The sequence below is a fragment of the Salmo salar genome, chromosome 09 (assembly GCF_965601325.2).
Source record: "Salmo salar chromosome 09, fSalSal1, whole genome shotgun sequence".
NCBI lineage: Eukaryota > Metazoa > Chordata > Actinopteri > Salmoniformes > Salmonidae > Salmo > Salmo salar.
The window spans coordinates 9315434-9335965 of NC_138299.1; the positions used below are offsets into that span (position 1 = coordinate 9315434).

Here is a 20532-nt window from a genome sequence, read left to right on the forward strand (position 1 = left end):
GAAGGGGTTCCTAATGTTTTGTACACTCAGTGTAAAGCACAAATTTTGACCGTTTGGAAGTTTAGTGAGCTTCTTTTCTCCACCCACTTTAGCCATGCAGTGCGCCTCGCACAAGTGATTCATCGTTATGAAAACATTAACTTTACCCTGTAAATCTAAAAATGACCATATACACCAATTGTTTAAAGCGAAACTATCAAAACTGTTGCTGATGGTGAGCCTGAACAATCCAAATAAAATCTATTGTAAGCCCCGTTCAGCAGGTATAGCAAGATGAGAGTTGTCTCCGGTAGCTTACTTTTATTCCGGTAAAATACAATTGTTGAACAGCGCATTGATAACAAACAACCAAATGAGCCATTTTAATATTTGAACGCAGATGTGCAATATGAGGAACAAGGCCGTCTAACTGGCATTGGTCAACATGCGAACCTAGGCACAGTGTGCAGTTTGACTAGGCTACTGATATTCCCTAGGGTTGTTCGGCATGCAACATGACCTGTAGATCAATGTCTGTCAACACAGTTACATGCTTCTAGTTCGACACCGAAAGTCGACATCAGTTGTCACAAAATGTCACAATAGTTGTCATGGAGAGAAGAGGACCAAGGCGCAGCGGGATTGTGGACACTCATGTTTATTAAATAAAACACGTAAAGCATCCACTTGAAAACAACAATAAACAGTACTTACAACAGCAACAGTCTTGCAGGTACATACAATGCAGTGCAAGGACAACCACCCACAACCCCAAAGAAAAACACACACACCTATATAGGACTTCCAATCAAAGGCAACTCAACACACCTGCCTTCAATTGGAAGTCCCAATCACCAACACAACATTTAACAAACACAAACCACCTGCCACATCCTGACCAAGACTAACACAATTACGCCCTCTGCTGGTCAGGACGTGACACAAAATATGAAGTATTTTCGTAAGGTAGAAATAAAGTAATATGATAATTTTTGGGGGGGAGAATCCGTGATACGTAATGTTTTAATCGATTTTTCTGGTTTGGGGTCCGCGGATCAGTGGAGGCGTATTTGAAACATTTAAATCGGGGGCCGATGCAGATCAATGAATCGTTACATCCCTAAACCTCATTGTGTAAATACATATAAAACACACACAAATCATGTTTTTGACTGCACTGGGCCTTTAAAGGGGCAATTTAAGTTCTTCAGGAATCAATTGGTATACAGTGCATCTGGAAAGTATTCAGACCCCTTGAATTTTTCCACATTTTGTTATGTTACAGCCTTATCTTAAAACGGATGAATAAAAAGAATCCTCATGATCTACCCCATAATGAAAAAGCGAAAACAGGTTTATTTTTTATGGGCACATTAATTACAAATAAAAACGTTTTCAGACCCTTTGCTATGAGACTCGAAATTTAGCTCAGGTGCATCCTGTTTCTATTGATCATCCTTGAGATGTTTCTACAACTCGATTGGAGTCCACCTGTTGTATATTCAATTGATTGGACTTGATTTGGAAAGGCACACACCTATCTACATAAGTGTTCGGATTTTTGTTATTTAGCCCTCCGAAAAGGCTCACCAGGAAGCACACAATGTCATGACTCGTGTTTTGTCCTTAATTTTATATTAAATCAAATGACCACAGGTCATAAACCTGAAATACAACAAACAAGTAATGACAATATATTATTCAGATATATTATTCAAGTAATATAATAATAATGTAAATAATAAATATATTTTTTTATTTTTATTTTCCTGAGTGAGCTAGAAATCTCAACAATAAGCCATGAGATCGAAGGAATTGTCCGTAGAGCTCCGAGAAAGGATTGTGTCAAGGCACAGATCTGGGGAAGGGTACCAAAAAATGTCTGCAGCATTGAAGGTTCCCAAGAACACAGTGGCCATCTATCTTGGTCAGGGAGGTGACCAAGAACCCGATGGTCACTCTGACAGAGCTCCAGAGTCCGTCTGTGGAAATGGGAGAACCTTCCAGAAGGACAACCATCTCTGCAGCACTCCACCAATCAGACTATTATGGTAGAGTGACCAGACAGAAGCAATTCCTCAGTAAAAGGCACATGACAGCCTTGGAGTTTGCCAAAAGGCACCTAAAGACTCTCAGACAATGAGAAACAAGATTATCTGGCCTGATGAAACCAAGATTGAACTCTTTGTCCTGAATGCCAAGCGTCACGTCCGGAGGAAACCTGGCATCATCCCTACGGTGAAGGATGGTGGTGGCAGCATCATGCTGTGGGGATGTTTTTCAGTGGCAGGGACTGGGAGACTAGTCAGGATCAAGGGAAAGGCAAACAGAGCAAAGTACAGAGCGATCCTTCATGAAAACCTGTGTAGATTGACGAGGGGAAAAAACTATTGAATCCATTTTAGATTAAGGCTGTAACGTAACAAAATGTTATAAAATTCAAGGGGTCTGAATACTTTCCGAATGCACTGTATATCAATATGCATACATTTCTAAGTCCTAAAATGGATGTAGCAACTGCAGATCGCCCATTAAAACCAAGATAAACACAATCTAACCGTTCAAACATTTTTCTTCAAAGCCGCTGAAGCAGCTATAGGACAGTCCCAATAGCTCTTAGTCCCCTTAAGTGGATATTGTCATAAACAGAACTAAAAGGAGTTATAACTATTCATGCAAAAACAAATCTTGAATAATAAAAGGGAGAAGCTAAGCTATCTGAGGGAAAACACATGTCTGACATAGAGGGCGAGAATGAATTATGTTAGCAGGCGAAGGAGGGGGCGAGGGAGAGCGAGGGGGGGGGGGGGGGGGGTCAGGAACCATAAACTGGGTAGTATGACAGTTAGTACACTTAGGGAGCAGCATGCGGCGTCACCTGTGGCCTGAGTGTTAAAACAGCTCATATTCAAATGCATGGCTGTCACACACACACACGCAGACACAGCCTCCCTTCCAGCCATACTGCACTGCACCGAGACAGGCCTGACAGGTTGACATGAGAGGGGGAAAACAGCTCTGGAGAGGTGATGCGTACACACACACACACACACACACACACACACACACACACACCCACACACACACACACACACACACCACACACACACACACACACACACACACATGCACACAATCACAAACAAGTGATATTCATGTCAAACCCACTCTCAGTCAGAGACAGAGAATGTGTAATCCACACACACCGATGACACACTCATACACACACCGCTAACATTCCATTACAGGGACATTGTGTCGTCAAACCCAGGGGTGTCATTTATACACATGCTCTGTGTGACAGGATGTGAACATGAAGAATGGATGGTCCTATCATCTTTCATTCAAAGCCTTCATATTTTATACATTCAATGTGTGTGTGTGTGTTTACGTGCATGTGTGGGTATACGTGCATGCGTGTGTGTGACTGCGTGTATTAGTGTTACAGACAATGCAGTATGAGTGTATCCATTCTAGGATCTTTCTCCTGTTCCTTCACACACGGGGAGAGCTATCTGCCATCACGGTAATAAGGTTGAATCTGGACTGACAGGGATTTCAAACGCACATAACAAATAATGAAATTCTAATTACCACAAGCGCAAACAATTTTCCCTAGCTGTGACATTTGGACCGTGGGACTGTTCAATTATTCATCCAGGCTCTCGCCTCTCACAAAAGGGGGAGAATCTGAGTCGGATGTATTAACGTTTGGTACAATCAGCATCACATCGGATATGAATAAAGTAATCATCTATTCAAGCCGCGTCGATTAGATATTCCGTTCCCAAAAACTTAAGCACAGCCTTGTATTCTCATCACCCCCAAATGTCACAGGTGAGTGGCATTTTGAAGATTTTAGTCAATCGAGTTTGTTGTAATATAAATAGACTTTTCAGATCACTGCGAAATGTTCTCTTGCCTAAGCCGGGGATCTCCTTGTAATGAAAATTTAATTTTGGTCTCGTAGAGAGAACAAATGTTACGCCAATCTGTGGAGGCTCAATGGAGACGTGGCTGAGAATTTTGTTCCTTATTTAAAGAGGGTAGGAAATGCTTATGACAGCATATCAGTATAATTTTCTCATAATTTATTTCCTCCGATTGAAAAAGGTAGTGTTGGAATGACAATGTTATAGTTTGTCTGGGTTATTTTACATGAAACTCTGGGCTCAAAGTGCTAAAAAGAATCCCTCCTGTGCCATGATTGAAGCCTATCAAGGTTGCAAAAGCAACACCTCATAACTCACATCATAATACTCAACCTTTTCTCAATCATTCTATCTGTAACGCCCTGGCCATAGAGAGGGTTTTTTGTTCTCTATTTTTGGTTAGGCCAGGGTGTGACATGGGTGGGCGTTCTAGGTTTCTTTTTCTATGTTGGTGGTTTTCTTTGTTTCGGCTGTGTATGGCTCTCAATCAGGAACAGGTGTAGATCGTTGTTGCTGATTGAGAGTCATACATAGGCAGCCTGTTTTTCCTTTGGGGTTTGTGGGTGAATATTTTCTGTTTAGTTTGTTCCTGACAGAACTGTTGCTGGTCGTTTTTTGGTTCTTTTTGTATAGTGTTCATTCGGTTATTAAAATCTTGTAAGATGAACACATCCTCCGCTGCACCTTGGTCTCATTTGAACGACGGCCGTTACACTATCTCAGGGATTATCAACTCGATTCAGCCGTGGGCTTATTTTTTCTTGAACGGATGGTCAGGGGGCAAAACATATAATTACTAATAATTTGTAGGAGGCAAATTGTCCGCAAGAAGCCCAAACAAATACAATATATTAACTAAAACATAATTTCAAACCTTGCTTACATTTGTTTACAATTACATATATAGTGCCTTCATAAAGTATTCACACCCCTAGACTTTTTCCACGTGTTACAAAGTGGGATTAAAATTGATTTAATTGTAATTTTTGTCAACAATCTACACAGAATTCTCTAATGTCAAAGTGGAGGAAAATTCTAATATATCTTGATTTGAAAATTAGCCCCATGAGTCAATACATGTTAGAATCACCTTTGGCAGCAATTACAGATGTAAGTATTTCTAGGTTTCGAAGAGCTTTCCAAACCTGAATTGTGCAACATTTGCCCATTATTCTTTTCAAAAATCGTCAAGCTCTGTAAAATTGGTTGTTGATCATTGCTAGACAACCTTTTTCAGGTCTTGCCATAGATTTACAAGTATATTTAAGTCAAAAGTGTAACTCGGCCACTCAGGAACATTCACTGTCTTCTTGGTAAGCAACTCCAGTGTAGACTCCAGCCTTGTTTTAGGTTATTGTCCTGCTGAAAGGGGAATTCATCTCCCAGTGTCTGGTGGAAAGCAGACTGAACCAGGTTCCCCTCTAGGAGTTTGCCTGTGCTTAGCTCCATTCAGTAGATTTTTTTTATCCTGAAAAACTCCTCAGTCCTTAACAATTACAAGCAAACCCATAACATGATGCAGCCACCACTATGCTTGACAGTATGGAGTCTTACTCAGTAATGTGTTGTATTGTATTTTCACCAAACATAACACTTTGCATTCAGGACAAAAAGTGAATTGCTTTGCCAATTTCTTTGTAGTGTTACTTTAGTGCCTTGTTGCAAACAGGATGCATGTTTTGGAATATTTTTATTCTGTACAGACTTCCTTCTTTTTACTCTGTCAATTAGGTTAGTATTGTGGAATAACTACAATGTTGTTGATCCAGTTTTCTCCTATCATAGCCATTAAACTCTATAACTGTTTTAAAGTCACCCTTGGCCTCATTGTGAAATCTCTGAGTGGTTCCCTTCCTCTCCGGCAACTCATTTAGAAAGGATGCCTGTATATTTGTAGTGACTGGGTGTATTGATACACCATCCAAAGTGTAATGAATAACTTCACCATGCTCAAAGGGATATTCAATGTCTCTTTATATATATATATATATATATACACACACCAATATGTGCCCTTTTTTGCGAGGCATTGGAAAATCCCCCTGATCTTTGTGGTTGAATCTGTGTTTGAAATTCACTACTCGACTGAGGGACCTTACAGATAATTGTATGTGTGGGGTACAGAGATGAGGTAGTCATTCAAAAATCATGTTAAACACTAATATTGCACACAGAGTGAGTCCAGGCAACTTATTATGTGACTTGTTAAGCACATTTTTACTCCTGAACTTATTTAGGCTTGACATAACAAAGGGATTGAATACTTATTGACTCAAGATATTTCAGCTTTAAAAAAAATTCTACTTTGACATTAAGGAATGTATTATGTGTAGGCCAGTGACAAGAAATCTCAATCAATTTAATCCACAATTGGCGGCAGGTAGCCTAGTGGGTATGAGAGTTTAGCCAGTAACCGAAAGTGTGCTGGATCAAATCCCTTGAGCTGACAAAGTAAAAATCTGTCGTTCTGCCCCTGAGCAAGGCAGTTAACTTCACTGTTCCCCGGGTGCCGAAGACGTGGATGTCGATTAAGGCAGCCATCCACACCTCTCTGATTCAGAGGGGTTGGGTTAAATGCGGAAGACACAATTCAGTTGAATGCATTGTTGTGCAATTAACTAGGAATCCCCTTCCCTTATTATTTTGCTAAGAAAACTTGTGGACCAAGGTGATTTGCCCCCCCAAGTTTGGGAAACCCTGTTGAGGAACCCTGTTCTAGCCTAATGTAGCCTCTGTGACAGGTGGGTGCAAGGAGGCGAGCGCAATCCACATTGACCTGAGTTCAGTTTCAGAGTAAAGGTCTATGACGACGGCACAGCCCATTGCGTATTCTCATCGGGTGACCTGAAGTCATGACTCATGATCATCAAAATTCACAGAGTCCAACAACGTGATTTAGCCAGTCGCAAGATAACAGCCCGTCGGCGCCAGCCAGATGGAGGCTTCTATATTAACGTCAGTCAGAGAGAACTTTCTGCCTTTCAGATTGCAGCCTGCACTTATTTTTCCCTCCTTCCTTGGAGTTCTATTGAAAAGTAATTAATCTGCAACACAGACATGGGCCGGCGGGTTTGACGCACGGCAGGCCAAAATGGGCCTGATTTTAATAAACCAAGAAGCTAATAACAAGCAGGCCATTTAAAATTCCATTATCACAGCTAGATGTGCGTTTTCATAAGGACTGGTTCACCTTTGGGTCTTAGGAATTTGTAGCTACTATATGAGGGAGTCAGTATGCATGAGTGGACATAGTGGCTACGTGGACTTGGGTATGAGTGTGTGTGTGTGTGTGTGTGTGTGTGTGTGTGTGTGTGTGTGTGTGTGTGTGTGTGTGTGTGTGTGTGCTTGAACACGTGTATGAGAGGATACAGATCTAAGCAGTATAGGCCTAGTACCACCAAGGACAAATTTTGAAGACGAGGCATCAAAGCAATAATCGTCTCAGTCAAAAACACAATGTCAGCTGTCTTTTATTTATAAAACACATTCATCACATTCATGAGTTGTCGATAGTCTAAAAATCATATATCGATATGCAGCCATTAGGTTTTAGAGTGTTGTGAAACAGCTGAATGCACGACCAGACAGCAATCAGACTTTCTCAAATGAAATCAATTGGTAAATTAAACAAACTATGTGAATAAATTGAAAAATGGGAATTCTAGTGTAAATCAAGTAAACAACAAAAAGTCACATACACAAAAACCAAAACACATGTACACACACACACACACACACACACACACACACACACACACACACACACACACACACACACACACACACACACACACACACACACACACCCACACACCCACATACACACCGTTGTGTCTTGGTGTTATGATGTGCACTGGGCCATGCTCTGTCCGTCCTCTGTTGCGACTCAGTAAGCAGTGTGTGTGTGTGTGTGGGGGGGGGGGGGGGGGGGGGTACTCTATTGCCAGGGTCAACCTGTCAGCATGTCTTCATGTCTCCAGCGGCCTTGCCTCATGTTGGTCGTTCCACCCCTCTGCCTCAGCAGGCGCTGAAACACTGAGCGCACGCACACACACACACACACACACACACACACACACGCACTCACACACACACACACACACGGCCAACTGCTCAAACTCACTCACTGGGCGCCGCTTAAAATCTCCCACTTTGAAACTGACACAGTTGGCTCCAGTGCAAAACAAACCCTCTCAGTGTGTGGAAAGTTAGCGTATGTTTGTGTGTGTGTGTGTGTGTTGATGTGAGAGAGTGAGAGCATGCGAGCATATGGAATCATACATTATATATTTTTCTACATATAACAACTTAGAAGCCTGTGTGTTCATCGTTTCATCCCTGTCTAAATGTTGAAGCTATTTTTGCTAGTCCTCGCTCACTCCTGGACGTGACCAACTAGCCTGCGGCCTGCCAACTGTGCCTGTGATTTCAGGACAAACCTGTAATGAACATGAGGGGAGACAGAGTGCTGGTTTCAAGCGCAGGACGCAGCGGGTGTTTATTGCAAAGGACCACAAGAGGAGGCAGGTAGCTGGGTCCAGGGGCAGGCAGAAGGTCATACACAGGGGGTCCAACAAGGCAACAGTACAGGCAGGGAAAAGGCTAGTAACGTAGTCCGGGAGATCAGGCAATAGGTAGATAACAGGAAATCCGATAGGCTAGAGTACAGGCAGGGAATAGGCAAAAGGCGTCGTTAGTGAGGCAGGCAAAAACTACCATACACGGGAGGAGTAAATCACGGGGAAAACAGAGCTCAGAAAGACGTGTGCCTCAAAACAAACAATAACTCACAGTGATGCGGTGAAAGAACTGAACTAAATAGTGTGTGATAATGACACACAGGTGTGTGAACTGGTGATTAGAATTCAGGTGATTGGCATCTGGAGGGTGAGCTTTGTTCAGGGGATCTACCTGTTTGAGGGTGTGAGTTGGAAGCAGACGTTACCAAACCAATGAGGTGTTGTCCTGCCGGACTCGCCAGAGTCATAGAGGCAAAGCACATTTAAATGTAGCGTGTCCCCATATTCATGGCAGCTTAGCAGCCTTGCCTTATGACTGGGTCTCATCCACTAACTGCAAAACAAGAACACTTAGCCCTGCTGTCTAATAATAATATGTCTGGAAGATGCAAGGGGCCATATGTGGGCTTTTCACTGAGATCCTCACTGTGTGGATGGCAACAACTAGTGGCTGAAGAATAGGGCATTGGGGATTTATCCATTGTCTGGCCACATGTCAGTAAATTATCTCTTTATAATTTTGTTATAGGAGATTTGGCCTAGATTCGCTGTGAGAGGGTTGTGGTTGTATGAAAGAGTCGTGTTTATGGTCTGATAATGTTGTGACACTGTTCCTGTGATGTTTCTGTAATGTTTGGGGCCACTCACTCTTGAAAAGGATGATGATAAGTGTTGTGGTTGAGTTAACAGTAGTATTTGTGCTGTAATAACGCTACGGCAGTGTTTTTGTGACGTTTCAATAACGTTTTGCTACTCACTTTTGATGGGGATGATGAGTTGGGGGATGACGGGCAGGATCTTGGTGCCCCCGTGCTCGAGCATGTCGTGGACCCCCTGGCGGGCGAAGAACTCATAGGGGTGCACAGTCTCACACAGCCCGTCGAAGAACAAAGGGAGGTAGTGGTGGTAGTCGAGCTTCTCGATCTCCACCTGAGACAACGCACACACACACACACATTTCCATCAACATGTGCGAGATGGCTTTCTAACAGCTAGCATTCCTGGAAACATGTTGATTCAGCAGAAACAGCGCTGCACACACAGACACACACATCTACATGGTCACCAGGGACTGAATGTGAGTGAACCAATGCAAGGGGATCTCCCCTAGTTCATCCTCTACATTGTAATAGAACACAGTCATGGTCTTTCCTCATCTTATGCCCTTTCGTTTTGTTTGTCCTTGGACTCACACAATATCCAGGGCCAATCCTTCTAACCAAGCCTGGCTTTAGAAGGTGTTTATAATACCAGCCACAGCTGAAGACAGCTGTTGGGGAGATCATGACACCCCTACATGTGGTATCCTGTGGACCGACACATTAATAACAAGCCTATACTCCCCAAAACAGCTACACCAGCCTACACACATAAATACATTCCTTCAGCTACTGAACCTGTGTGGATTACATGCTTTGATATTGGGTATGTTACAATGTATTGAAGTAGGCATAGCAGCAGAATGACTTGTGTTGTGATGAACTCGCACCATACTTGACAGGAAAGGCCAGGTGACAAGGGCACCCCTAGCTACCCTTTCACACACTTTCTCTTTGTGTGTGAGTGTCTGTGTGTGTGTCTGTCTGTCCGTCCATCTCTGTGTCTGTGTGTTTAACGTGTGTGCATGCGTGTGTACAGGCACCCGCGACCATGTGTGTGTGTTTGGAGCATGTGTGTCCACAGAAGGTCTGGTTACAGTAGATTGTATGAACTCCAGAGCACGGTGGTGCCTCTATTGTTTGCCGAGGGGTAAGGGGGGGGGGGATCCTGTTTCATGTAATGAAAGCCAATCCTGTGTAGAGTAGAGGCAAACACCCCACAGCCCTGGAGTAGCCAGGGGTCTTAAAGGACAGCTGAGCCACATCGTCCCAATCCCTGCTACACCCCACTGGGTCACGCTGCCGCCGAAATGTCACCACCACGTGGACCACGGTCGCTTTGATGTCCCCGGCTCTCGCAGAGCCCCCACTTTAGAGGTACGACTTCAAAGTGGGCGGACCCCCTGACACGAGTCGCGTGGGTAAACAGAGAGAGAGAGAGAGAGAGAGAGAGAGCAAATGGTGTGTTAGCAGAGAGACCGATAGGGCTGATTGCTTTGAGGCAATTTGTTGGCTAACCTTGACCTTTTCCGGCTTGGTCAAGATCATCATTGTGAGTCAGCTAGGCAGGGAGACAAGAACAAAAGCAAATATGTGCCGGGAGAGAGTGGGGGGAGAGATGACACTGTGGCAGGACGAGTCACATAGGAACAGAGAAAACACTTCAAGCAGAGATACAGAGTGGCCATATAGGCTGCAGCAGACAATGTCATAGTCAGTGGATTAGAAAATGGTCCGATATCTTTTTTTTTTTTAAAGTGTATAAAAAAGGGTCTATTTTTAAGCTGAAATCCACTTACGGTGAAACAACGCCACTGTTCGCCCTAGCGCATTTGTTATTGTTTTTGTTTTGTTGATGAAATGGAGGACAGGAGCATTCAGAATGGTGAGGGGAAAAAAATACGGTACACTGTTCTTCTATTGCGCATGCAATGACTTTCAATGACGTCAGATGAAAAGAAAACAGTGTTAGCTGTTTGAAGTAACTTCTTTGTGGTTATAATGTCGTAAAAGGATGTATGCTTGTGTTTGACGCGTTACGGGTTACGGGTGTTCGATCCCAGTGGCGGACACATCTTATCCCTTACCGTAACCATTTTAAATGAGTGCTTAAACGTAATGTTTTAACATTGTTTTAACATATCAAAAACCTTAACCCTTATTAACCTTCTGAATTTGATGTTTGAAACAACTTAAAAATGTGATGTTGGCAGAAACGTCTCGTTCTGCAGTGAGACTGTCAGAGCTTGTTGGCAGTTTCCCCAAGTATGGATTCCAGCTTTAAATATGAACCTTTATAGGCAACTGGTGGCCTCAATATGAAATTAAAAAACACGAGCTGGTGCACACCCAGAAAAAATTGTTTGGGTGGAGGTGCTGACTGACGGCGAAACTATCAAAATAAAGAAAGTCGCACACTCCATGTATAAACTCCCAGCAATTTATTAGGTAAATACCCATTAAATTGCTGGGAGTTTATACATGGAGTGTGAAACTTTCTTAATTTTGATAGATTATCTTAATATGTTTTTCATATTGAGGCCATAAACTATCTATGGCGTACAAGTCAAGGGGATTTAGAATTATAGCTGTGTGAAGCCTGTTCTGAGATCTGTGATAAGGGCCTAATCAAAACTGCATCAAAATGCAGAGGCAGAAAACACGTTAGTGAGTGGAGTAGTGTTGGGTAAAGATCCCATAGGAGAACACAGGAAGCACTGGAGAATTACACACAACCCCCCCCCCCCCCGACCCCACCCCACACACAAAACACACACACACGTACAGAGCCTTTGGCTGACTGGTAACGCTCACATTCACTCTTATCGATTGGCCGTTCAGGTTTGTTTGTCTTTAGGTGCCTCCAGGTTTCCCTACGGAGGGCCTTTAATCGATGAGACGGGACAGCAAGAGACGTTGTTGAGCAGCAATTAGCCGGGCCGCGACAACGAGAGGCCCACACATCTCCTCTGGTCAGTGTGGAGAGAGGCAGAGACACGGCAGTTAAGCAGTTAGCAAAGGCTTCCTCATTAAAACACTTGACTGAGTCTGCGTCTGAAATAGCACCCTATTCACTTTATAGGCTAGTCTAGTGTGTTACTTTTGACCAGGCCCCAGGGCACTATGTAGGGAACAGGGTGCCATTTCAGACAAACCCCGAGTCTCTGGGGCCTCCAGCCCATAGAAATAGAATTCCTAGAACGTGTTATACCCATGTACTGTAAGTCAATGGGTGGGTGATGGAAGTCTATTTCTATGCTCTAGGCTGGATTGGCAGCATGCATAGGCTAACTATGGGCCAGCGCACCAAGGACACAGGGGAGAGTGGGGTGTGTGTGTCTATTTGTGTGCATGTCTTGGGTAGCCGGGTGCATAGAGTGTGGTTTGGGTCCCAGTTCAGCCTGTTTCTGTGGTAATCAGCCAGGTCGTTCAAGATTGATGTCAAAATTGGATGTCTATCTTGAAGACATGGGGAAATGCCTTCAAAACCGGCCACCAGTGGCAACAGTGAGCACTATTACCATCAAATAGGCTTGGGTTTTGCTAGGGTGTTGTGGACGGGGGTGGTGGATGGGCATAATTCCACAACTAACGACTCATTTGGGTAATCCCATGACTCTGGATTAAAAGGTTGCGCTCTTTATCATAGTCGTGGACACTGTTGTTTTTTATTTGGGGTGTTAACCTTATCCCAGACCTTAACCCTTATCTTAACCATTTGGAATGAGTGCCTAAACTTAACCCTTAAAACCTGTTGGGGCTAGGGGGCAGTATTTTCACGGCCGGAAGAAAAACGTACCCAATTTAAACAGGTTACTACTCTGGCCCAGAAAATAGAATATGCATATTATTAGTAGATTTGGATAGAAAACACTCTGACGTTTCTAAAATTGTTTGAATGGTGTCTGTGAGTATAACAGAACTCATATGGCAGGCAAGAAACCTGAGAAGAATTGAATCAGGAAGTCAGAGAAATTAGAAATGTAGTTTTTCTTTTGAATCCCTTGACAAACTACAGTGACATAGGATTTACGTTGCACCTCCTAACTCTTCCATTGGCTGTCAACAATCTTTAGGAACTGGTTTCATCCGTCACCTATTACCGGGCAGACAATCGTGGCTCAGTCAATCACTGGCCAGTCTGAGGACAGGTGTCTTATGGCGCGTGTGCACGTGACTTCGTTGTTTTTTTATTTTTCTTCTGGGATGAATACCTATTGCCCGGGTGTAAAATTATCACAATTTTACGTTAAAAAATACCCTAAAGGATTGATTGTAAACATCGTTTGACGTGTTTCTACAAACGGTAATGGAACTTTGACCATTTCGTCTATGGATTTGCGTCCACGCCACATGGCATTGTAAAGTGTTCTGGATGGGTCAACAAAACGGACGTATTTGGACATAAATGATGGACTTTGCAGAACAAATTAACATTTCTTGTGGAAGTGGGTGCCCTTCCGAGTGCATTCCGCCGAAGATCAGCAAAGGTAAGAAAATATTTCGAACATATTTTTTGAGATTTGTCGACGCCGTGGTTGTAGGCTAACTGTATAGCTTAGCATTGAAGGCTAAGTTCTGTACTCAGAATATTGAACAATGTGCTTTTTCCGTAAAGTTATTTTGAAATCTGACAGAGTGGTTGCATAAAGGAGTAGATTATCTCTAATTCTTTAAATAATTGTTATACATTTTGTCAACGTTTATGAGTTCTTCTGTAAATGTATGTGCCTATTCACTGGAAGTTATGGGGAGAAAACATTTTCTGAACGTCACGCGCCAATGTAAAAATTGGGTTTTTGGATATAAATATGAACTTGATCGAACAAAAAAAATACATGTATTGTCTAACATGATGTCCTAGGAGTGTCATCTGATGAAGATTGTCAAAGGTTAGTGCTGAATTTTAGCTGTATATCTGGTTTTGTGACGGCTATCCGTGCTTGGAAAATGGCTTTTCTTTTTTTTTTGCTAATGTGTTATCCTAAAAATAATCTAATGTTTTGCTTTCACCGTAAAGCCTTTTTGAAAATCGGACAATGTGATTGGATTAACCTGTTATGGCTAGGGGGCAGTATTTTCACGGCTGGATAAAAAACGTGCCCGATTTAATCTGGTTACCACTCCTACCCAGTAACTAGAATATGCATATACTTATTACATATGGATAGAAAACACCCTAAAGTTTCTAAAACTGTTTGAATGGTGTCTGTGAGTATAACAGAACTCATTTGGCAGGCAAAAACCTGACAAGGTTTCAGGCAGGAAGTGGCCTGTCTGACAAGGTGTCGTTCTTCTTGTCTCTGTTTATTGAAGAGTGAGGATCTTAGCTGTCCCGTGACACTTCCTACGGCTGCCATAGGGTCTCAGAAGGCGGTAAAAAGCTGAATCGTGGCTTTGCAGGCTCTGGCTGAAACAAAGTAGCGTGTTTGGGTAGTGGCTGGTTACAGTACTGTGAGACTCAGGCGCGTGCCCGCGTCGACCGAATGCTTTGTTTTCTTTCCTCTGTTTAGCTAAAAGGAGATTCCCGGTCGGAATATTATCGCTTTTTTACGAGAAAAATGGCATAAAAATGGATTTTAAACAGCGGTTGACATGCTTCGAAGTACGGTAATGGAATATTTCGAATTGCGCCACGCGCACGACCCTGATTTACCATTTCAGATAGTGTCTGGGACGCACGAACAAAACGCCGCAATTCGGATATAACGATGGATTATTTTGGACCAAACCAACATTTGTTATTGAAGTAGCAGTCCTGGGAGTGCATTCTGACGAAGACAACAAAAGGTAATGAAACTTTTATAATAGTAAAGCTGATATTGGTGAGTGCTAAACTTGCCGGGTGTCTAAATAGCTAGCCCGTGATGCCTGGGCTATGTACTTAGAATATTGCAAAATGTGCTTTCACCAAAAAGCTATTTTAAAATCGGACATATCGAGTGCATAGAGGAGGTCTGTATCTATAATTCTTAAAATAATTGTTATGCTTTTTGTGAACGTTTATCGTGAGTAATTTAGTAAAATGTTAGCGAATTCCCCGGAAGTTTGCGGGGGGTATGCTAGTTCTGAACGTCACATGCTAATGTAAAAAGCTGGTTTTTGATATAAATATGAACTTGATTGAACAAAACATGCATGTATTGTATAACATAATGTCCTAGGGTTGTCATCTGATGAAGATCATCAAAGGTTAGTGTTGCATTTAGCTGTCTTCTAGGTTTTTGTGACATTATATGCTAGCTTGAAAAATGGGTGTCTGATTATTTCTGGCTTGGTACTCTGCTGACATAATCTAATGTTTTGCTTTCGTTGTAAAGCCTTTTTGAAATCCGACAGTGTGGTTAGATAAAGGAGAGTCTTATCTTTAAAATGCTGTGAAATAGTCATATGTTTGAAAAATGGAAGTTTTTGTATTTTAGAGGAGTTTGTATTTCGCGCCACGCCCATCATTGGATAATGGAGCAGGTGTTCCGCTAGCGGAACGTCTAGATGTAAGAGGTTAACGAGTAGAGTATCTTTAAAATGCCGTATAATAGTTGAATTTTAATTTTGAGATGATTTTATTTATTTTTTTCACACCGTGCTATCTCACTGGTTGTTGTCCAACCAATCCCGTTAACGGGATTTTATCTCGAAGGGGTCCTCTAGAGGTTAACCTCGAAAATGTTTTTATGTAACGATACAGAGCAGCAGGAGCAGCAAAAACACTGAAATTTGACGTTTGGAGCAACTTCGAAATTGAAAGTTTGGAGAACGTGGTTAAACATCTAGTTCTGCAGTGAGACTGTGAGAGCTTGCAGGTGATAATTTCTGTTGGCCATTTCAGAGCAATGAGGAGGACACTGACCAAGGTGTGTGTGTGTGTGTTTGAGTGTATGTGTTTGAGTGTGTGTGCCAGGCCATCTCTCTAATTGCCTGGGCAATTATTTTCCATGGAGGGCCACATTAGAATATATTTTTGCCATTGCAGGCCAGAATCATATTACAGGATTATACATCATGTGTATGACTGTGTGACAGATATAGCTACTGTAAATCACATCCAGATATGCTACTTATTTTACTTTTTTAACATGCACAGAAATAAACCACATCCATGTTCTCCTTTTGGTAGGTATTTTCATTATTAAACATGCAGTGAACTACACAGAGAGAAAAGTACACTGTGCATTCAGCACCACGGACAGAACTCTTGTTAACAGGTACGCACAAAAACAAGAAAAAAGAGAGCTCAACATTATATTTAAACTACTCAATCAGTGTGAGGAGTGAAGTCTCTGATGGGCATTGACTAGAGCAGTGAAGTCAGGTATAGTTTCTGACGTCGCTATGCGCAGGATTGCTGAGAGCTGAGAGTCAGTAGCAGATTATCTGTGCCTTGACTTGTTATATTTCATCACTGAAAATGTCTGTTCACATACATAGGTTGACGCAAACAGTACAAACATCTTCTGAGCATGACTCCTAATCTTTGGAAAGTTTTGTTCATTGAGAGATGCATAAACCTCCGTCAGTGACATTGTTTTGAATAGTTCTCCAATCACAGCATCAGACTGAAGATGGATAAGCTCAATTTGCAGGTCAGTCGGAGCGTTATCCACACTGAAGGTGAAAGGAGAGGAAACCAACAGCATGTCATTTTCCAACACTTTGAAATCCTCAAAACGATGAGAAAACTCACCGTTCAAAGCACGCAGCAGCGATGTATACTTCTCCCGCTGGTCATCTGATAGGGAACAGACAAGTAGTGTCGGGAGGTGAGTGAGAATGTTGGCTTCTACATGGCGGGTCAGGAGGAGTAATTTTCCCTTGAAGGCTTTGACAAGGATGTACATCTGATGTACAAAAAGGCCCTTCCCTTGTAGTTTGGAATTCAGTTCATTCATGAGGGCCACAGTGAAGGCAAAATCAGCCAACCATTCAATGCCTTGCAGTTGAGGGAAATCCACATATTTTCCTTTCATTTGCAAAAACTCAGCAATCTCCGACTTCAGGTCCCACAACCTTTAAAGCACCTTCCCCAAACTCAGCCATCTCACGTTTGTGTGGTTGGGGAGATCTGCATAACCTGACTCTGTCTCATCCAACAGTGAGAAACTGTCTGTGGTTTAAAGATTTTGCTCTTATGAAGTTTACCACTTTAGTGACTGTATCCACAACATGGCTCATTTTCAGAATCCATTTACAGAGCACCTCCTGATGAATAACCCAATGCAGGAAAATCATTTTCTGATCTGGGTTCAGCTCAGCTAGTTGATCTTGCAGCACGTCTTCCAGATCCATGGACTGCCCGTGGACATGGTCTCCGACCGGGTGCCTCAGTTCTCGTCCCGGTTCTGGAAGGTGTTCTGTGCCCTCATTGGGTCGTCAGCCAGCCTGTCCTCTGGGTTCCAACCCCAGTCCAATGGCCAATCGGAACGAGCCAACCAGGTTCGAGACTACTCTGCGCTGTCTGGTCTCCGCCAACCCTACCTCCTGGAGCCAGCAGCTGGTGTGGGTCGAGTACGCCCGCAAAACCCTTCCCTGCTCTGCCACGGGTCTATCTCAGTTTGAGTGTTCTCTGGGGTATCAGCCCCCCCTCTTCCTCGAGCAGGAGGAAGAGGTCAGTGTACCTTCTGCCCAGATGTTTTCCCGCCGCTGTCGTCGTACCTGGAGGAAACCCCGGGCGGCCCTCCTCAAGACCACCTCCATGTATCGACGACAAGCAGATTGCCATCGGTCCCCGGTATCGTCTCGGGCAGAAGGTACGCCTATCCACCCGGGATCTGCCCCTGATTTATCGTCCCATTTCCCATCTCCAAGATTATTAGCCCCTCTGCTGTTCGTCTTCTGTTGCCCCGTACCCTTCATATACATTCCACCTTTCATGTGTCCAGAGTTAAACCTATTTCTCACCGCCCTTTGTCTCCTGTTTCCGTTTTTGTTCTCAGCTCCTGCTTTTCCCAGTCTCTCCTTTTTCTCGTACTCCTGGTTTTGACCCTTTCCCGTCCTGACCCTGAGCCTGCCTGCAGACCTGTACATTTGCCCCACCTCTGGATTGTTGACCTCTGCCTACCCTGACCCTGAGCCTGCCTGCAGACCTGTACATTTGCCCCACCTCTGGATTGTTGACCTCTGCCTACCCTGACCCTGGGCCTGCCTGCAGACCTGTACATTTGCCCCACCTCTGGATTGTTGACCTCTGCCTACCCTGACCCTGCCTGCAGACCTGTACATTTGCCCCACCTCTGGATTGTTGACCTCTGCCTACCCTGACCCTGAGCCTGCCTGCAGACCTGTACATTTGCCCCACCTCTGGATTGTTGACCTCTGCCTACCCTGACCCTGAGCCTGCCTGCCGTCCGGTACAGTTGCTCCACCTCTGGGTTACTGACCCCTGCCTGCCTTGACCTGTCTATTGCCTGCCCCTGTTGAAATATTAAACTATTGTCAATTCGATGTGTCTGCGTCTGGGTCTTACCTTGATTCCTGATAGTCTGTCATTGTGCAGTTGTTATTTATACGTGCCTTCAAAATAAATGTCCCACATGCGGTGGGAGTTAAATTATTACACAAAGGAGAGTATTCATTGGGCTTTTAATTTGAATAACAAACACGTTTTTCAAAACTTTACTATCGCAATTTCTTTATGTGATCTGAGCATACAGCCCCCGGGCCGTCCTTTGCCCAGGCCTGCCCTAGAGGAAAGCCACTGTGCTTCATGTAGGTCTCATTTAGATTGGGACCTCACCGACACTGAGACAACCCCATTCATCAACTACTGTAGTCACCATGAACCAGCTGTAATCCTGTAATCCAACTGAACACACACCCACATATGTACTGTACTCTCTGCTCCCAAATAGACCCTGTACACATATTTAGACAGGCATGCATCCAAACATTCAAGAGGGTAGCCTATTCTCAGCCAGGAATACACCCATTGACAGAGGGGCGTACACACACACACACTGAATTGTTTTGATGTGTACACAGTGGTCCCATAGGCCTTTTCAGGCATACTTTGCTATTATGGTTACTAATCATTAGCCATTGTAATTGAAAGTCTGTCCCCATTAGACCATGTTCCTGTTACTGCACAAATCCTGCTACCGTTAGCAGGATGATGAGAAAGCTTATAGAGGCAGAGGCGAAAACTTTGCATGGTAGTGCACTCTTTCTCTGTGTGTGTGTGTGTGTGTGTGCGCGTCTCTCTCTCGGTTTCTCGCTTTCTCTCTCATATCGCTTTTCAAGCCTTGCCAAAGAATCACAAAATGCCTCAAGTAGGTTCATTCACAGCACAGACACACATGTGAACAATAGACACCTCTCTCTTTCCTCCCCCTCTCTCCCTGTCTCTCTCTCTCTCTAAACATGCATACAGTTTATACACAAGCACAGTATCGTAACAACAAACGTCTGCCAAGGCATAAGCTGCTAAGGTACACATACACGACGGGCCTTTGAGCCCTGTCTTCACATTAGAGTTTATCGGGCCTGACAATTCAAGCCTGGTTCGACCCAAGACCGGTGAGCTGAAGCCTGAGCCCAGGCCAGCCTGACATCACAGAAATGAAATGAGCCCGTACCCGAAAAAAAAAATCTGATTTCTAAAAAACAGTATTGATTTAAACGGGTGTTGAGAACAATGTGGCGGAGGCGGGCGGCAGCAGAGTGAGGAGACGAGGAAACAGCCATCGGGCATAGAAAAAGCGCAGAGAGCCAAAAACTCACCTTAGTTATGATGAACTGAACAATGAAAATATTTGATATTAAGTAGGCTAATGCAACTGAATGCATGTAATTCTTGCTTATACTGAAACTCCGAAAGTCATATCCAACGGTTATACTAATTTAAAACAATTGTAATGACGGGGCGGTGAGTTGGAAGCAGGTGCAGGTGAAATGTTTTAATAAAACAACAAAACCAAGAACACAACACTAACATAAGGCAGTAGGCCAATACACAAGAACAATACCAACTAGTGAGTGAACCTGGGAGAGTGACATAATAAGGGGAGGAAATGATGAAGGTAATGGAGTCCAGGTGTGAATCATAATGATTGACAGGTGCGCGTAATGATGAGTGCCAGGTGTGCGTAATGATGAATCCCAGGACAGGTGGTTAGTACTCTGGCGACGTCGTACGCCGGAGGGGAGGAGCAGATGTGACAACAATGGTCGTGTATGGTCACCTAGATGTTCATTTCAGCAGGTTTTGATTTGTTTTCACTGAATATACGTTTGGATTATTGGTAACAACTAGGCTATGGCAATGTTAGTTAAATTGAAGTTAGCGCT

General features: G+C 43.5%; 1 protein-coding gene and 1 long non-coding RNA gene across 2 annotated transcripts in view; one reads left to right on the forward strand and one right to left on the reverse strand.

Moving 5' to 3' along the window:
• The window catches only part of pacrg (parkin coregulated), a 275762-nt gene that overhangs the window by 139498 nt on the left and 115732 nt on the right, over positions 1-20532 (reverse strand). The window contains exon 3 of the mRNA NM_001141061.1: positions 9409-9580. Within this exon, the coding sequence (NP_001134533.1) occupies positions 9409-9580 (172 nt within the window). The remainder of the gene's footprint in view (positions 1-9408; positions 9581-20532) is intronic.
• On the forward strand, positions 10721-18690 carry LOC145857965 (uncharacterized). The gene is made up of 2 exons (XR_014378673.1): positions 10721-11134; positions 18183-18690. It is a non-coding gene; the product is annotated as an uncharacterized LOC145857965 (long non-coding RNA).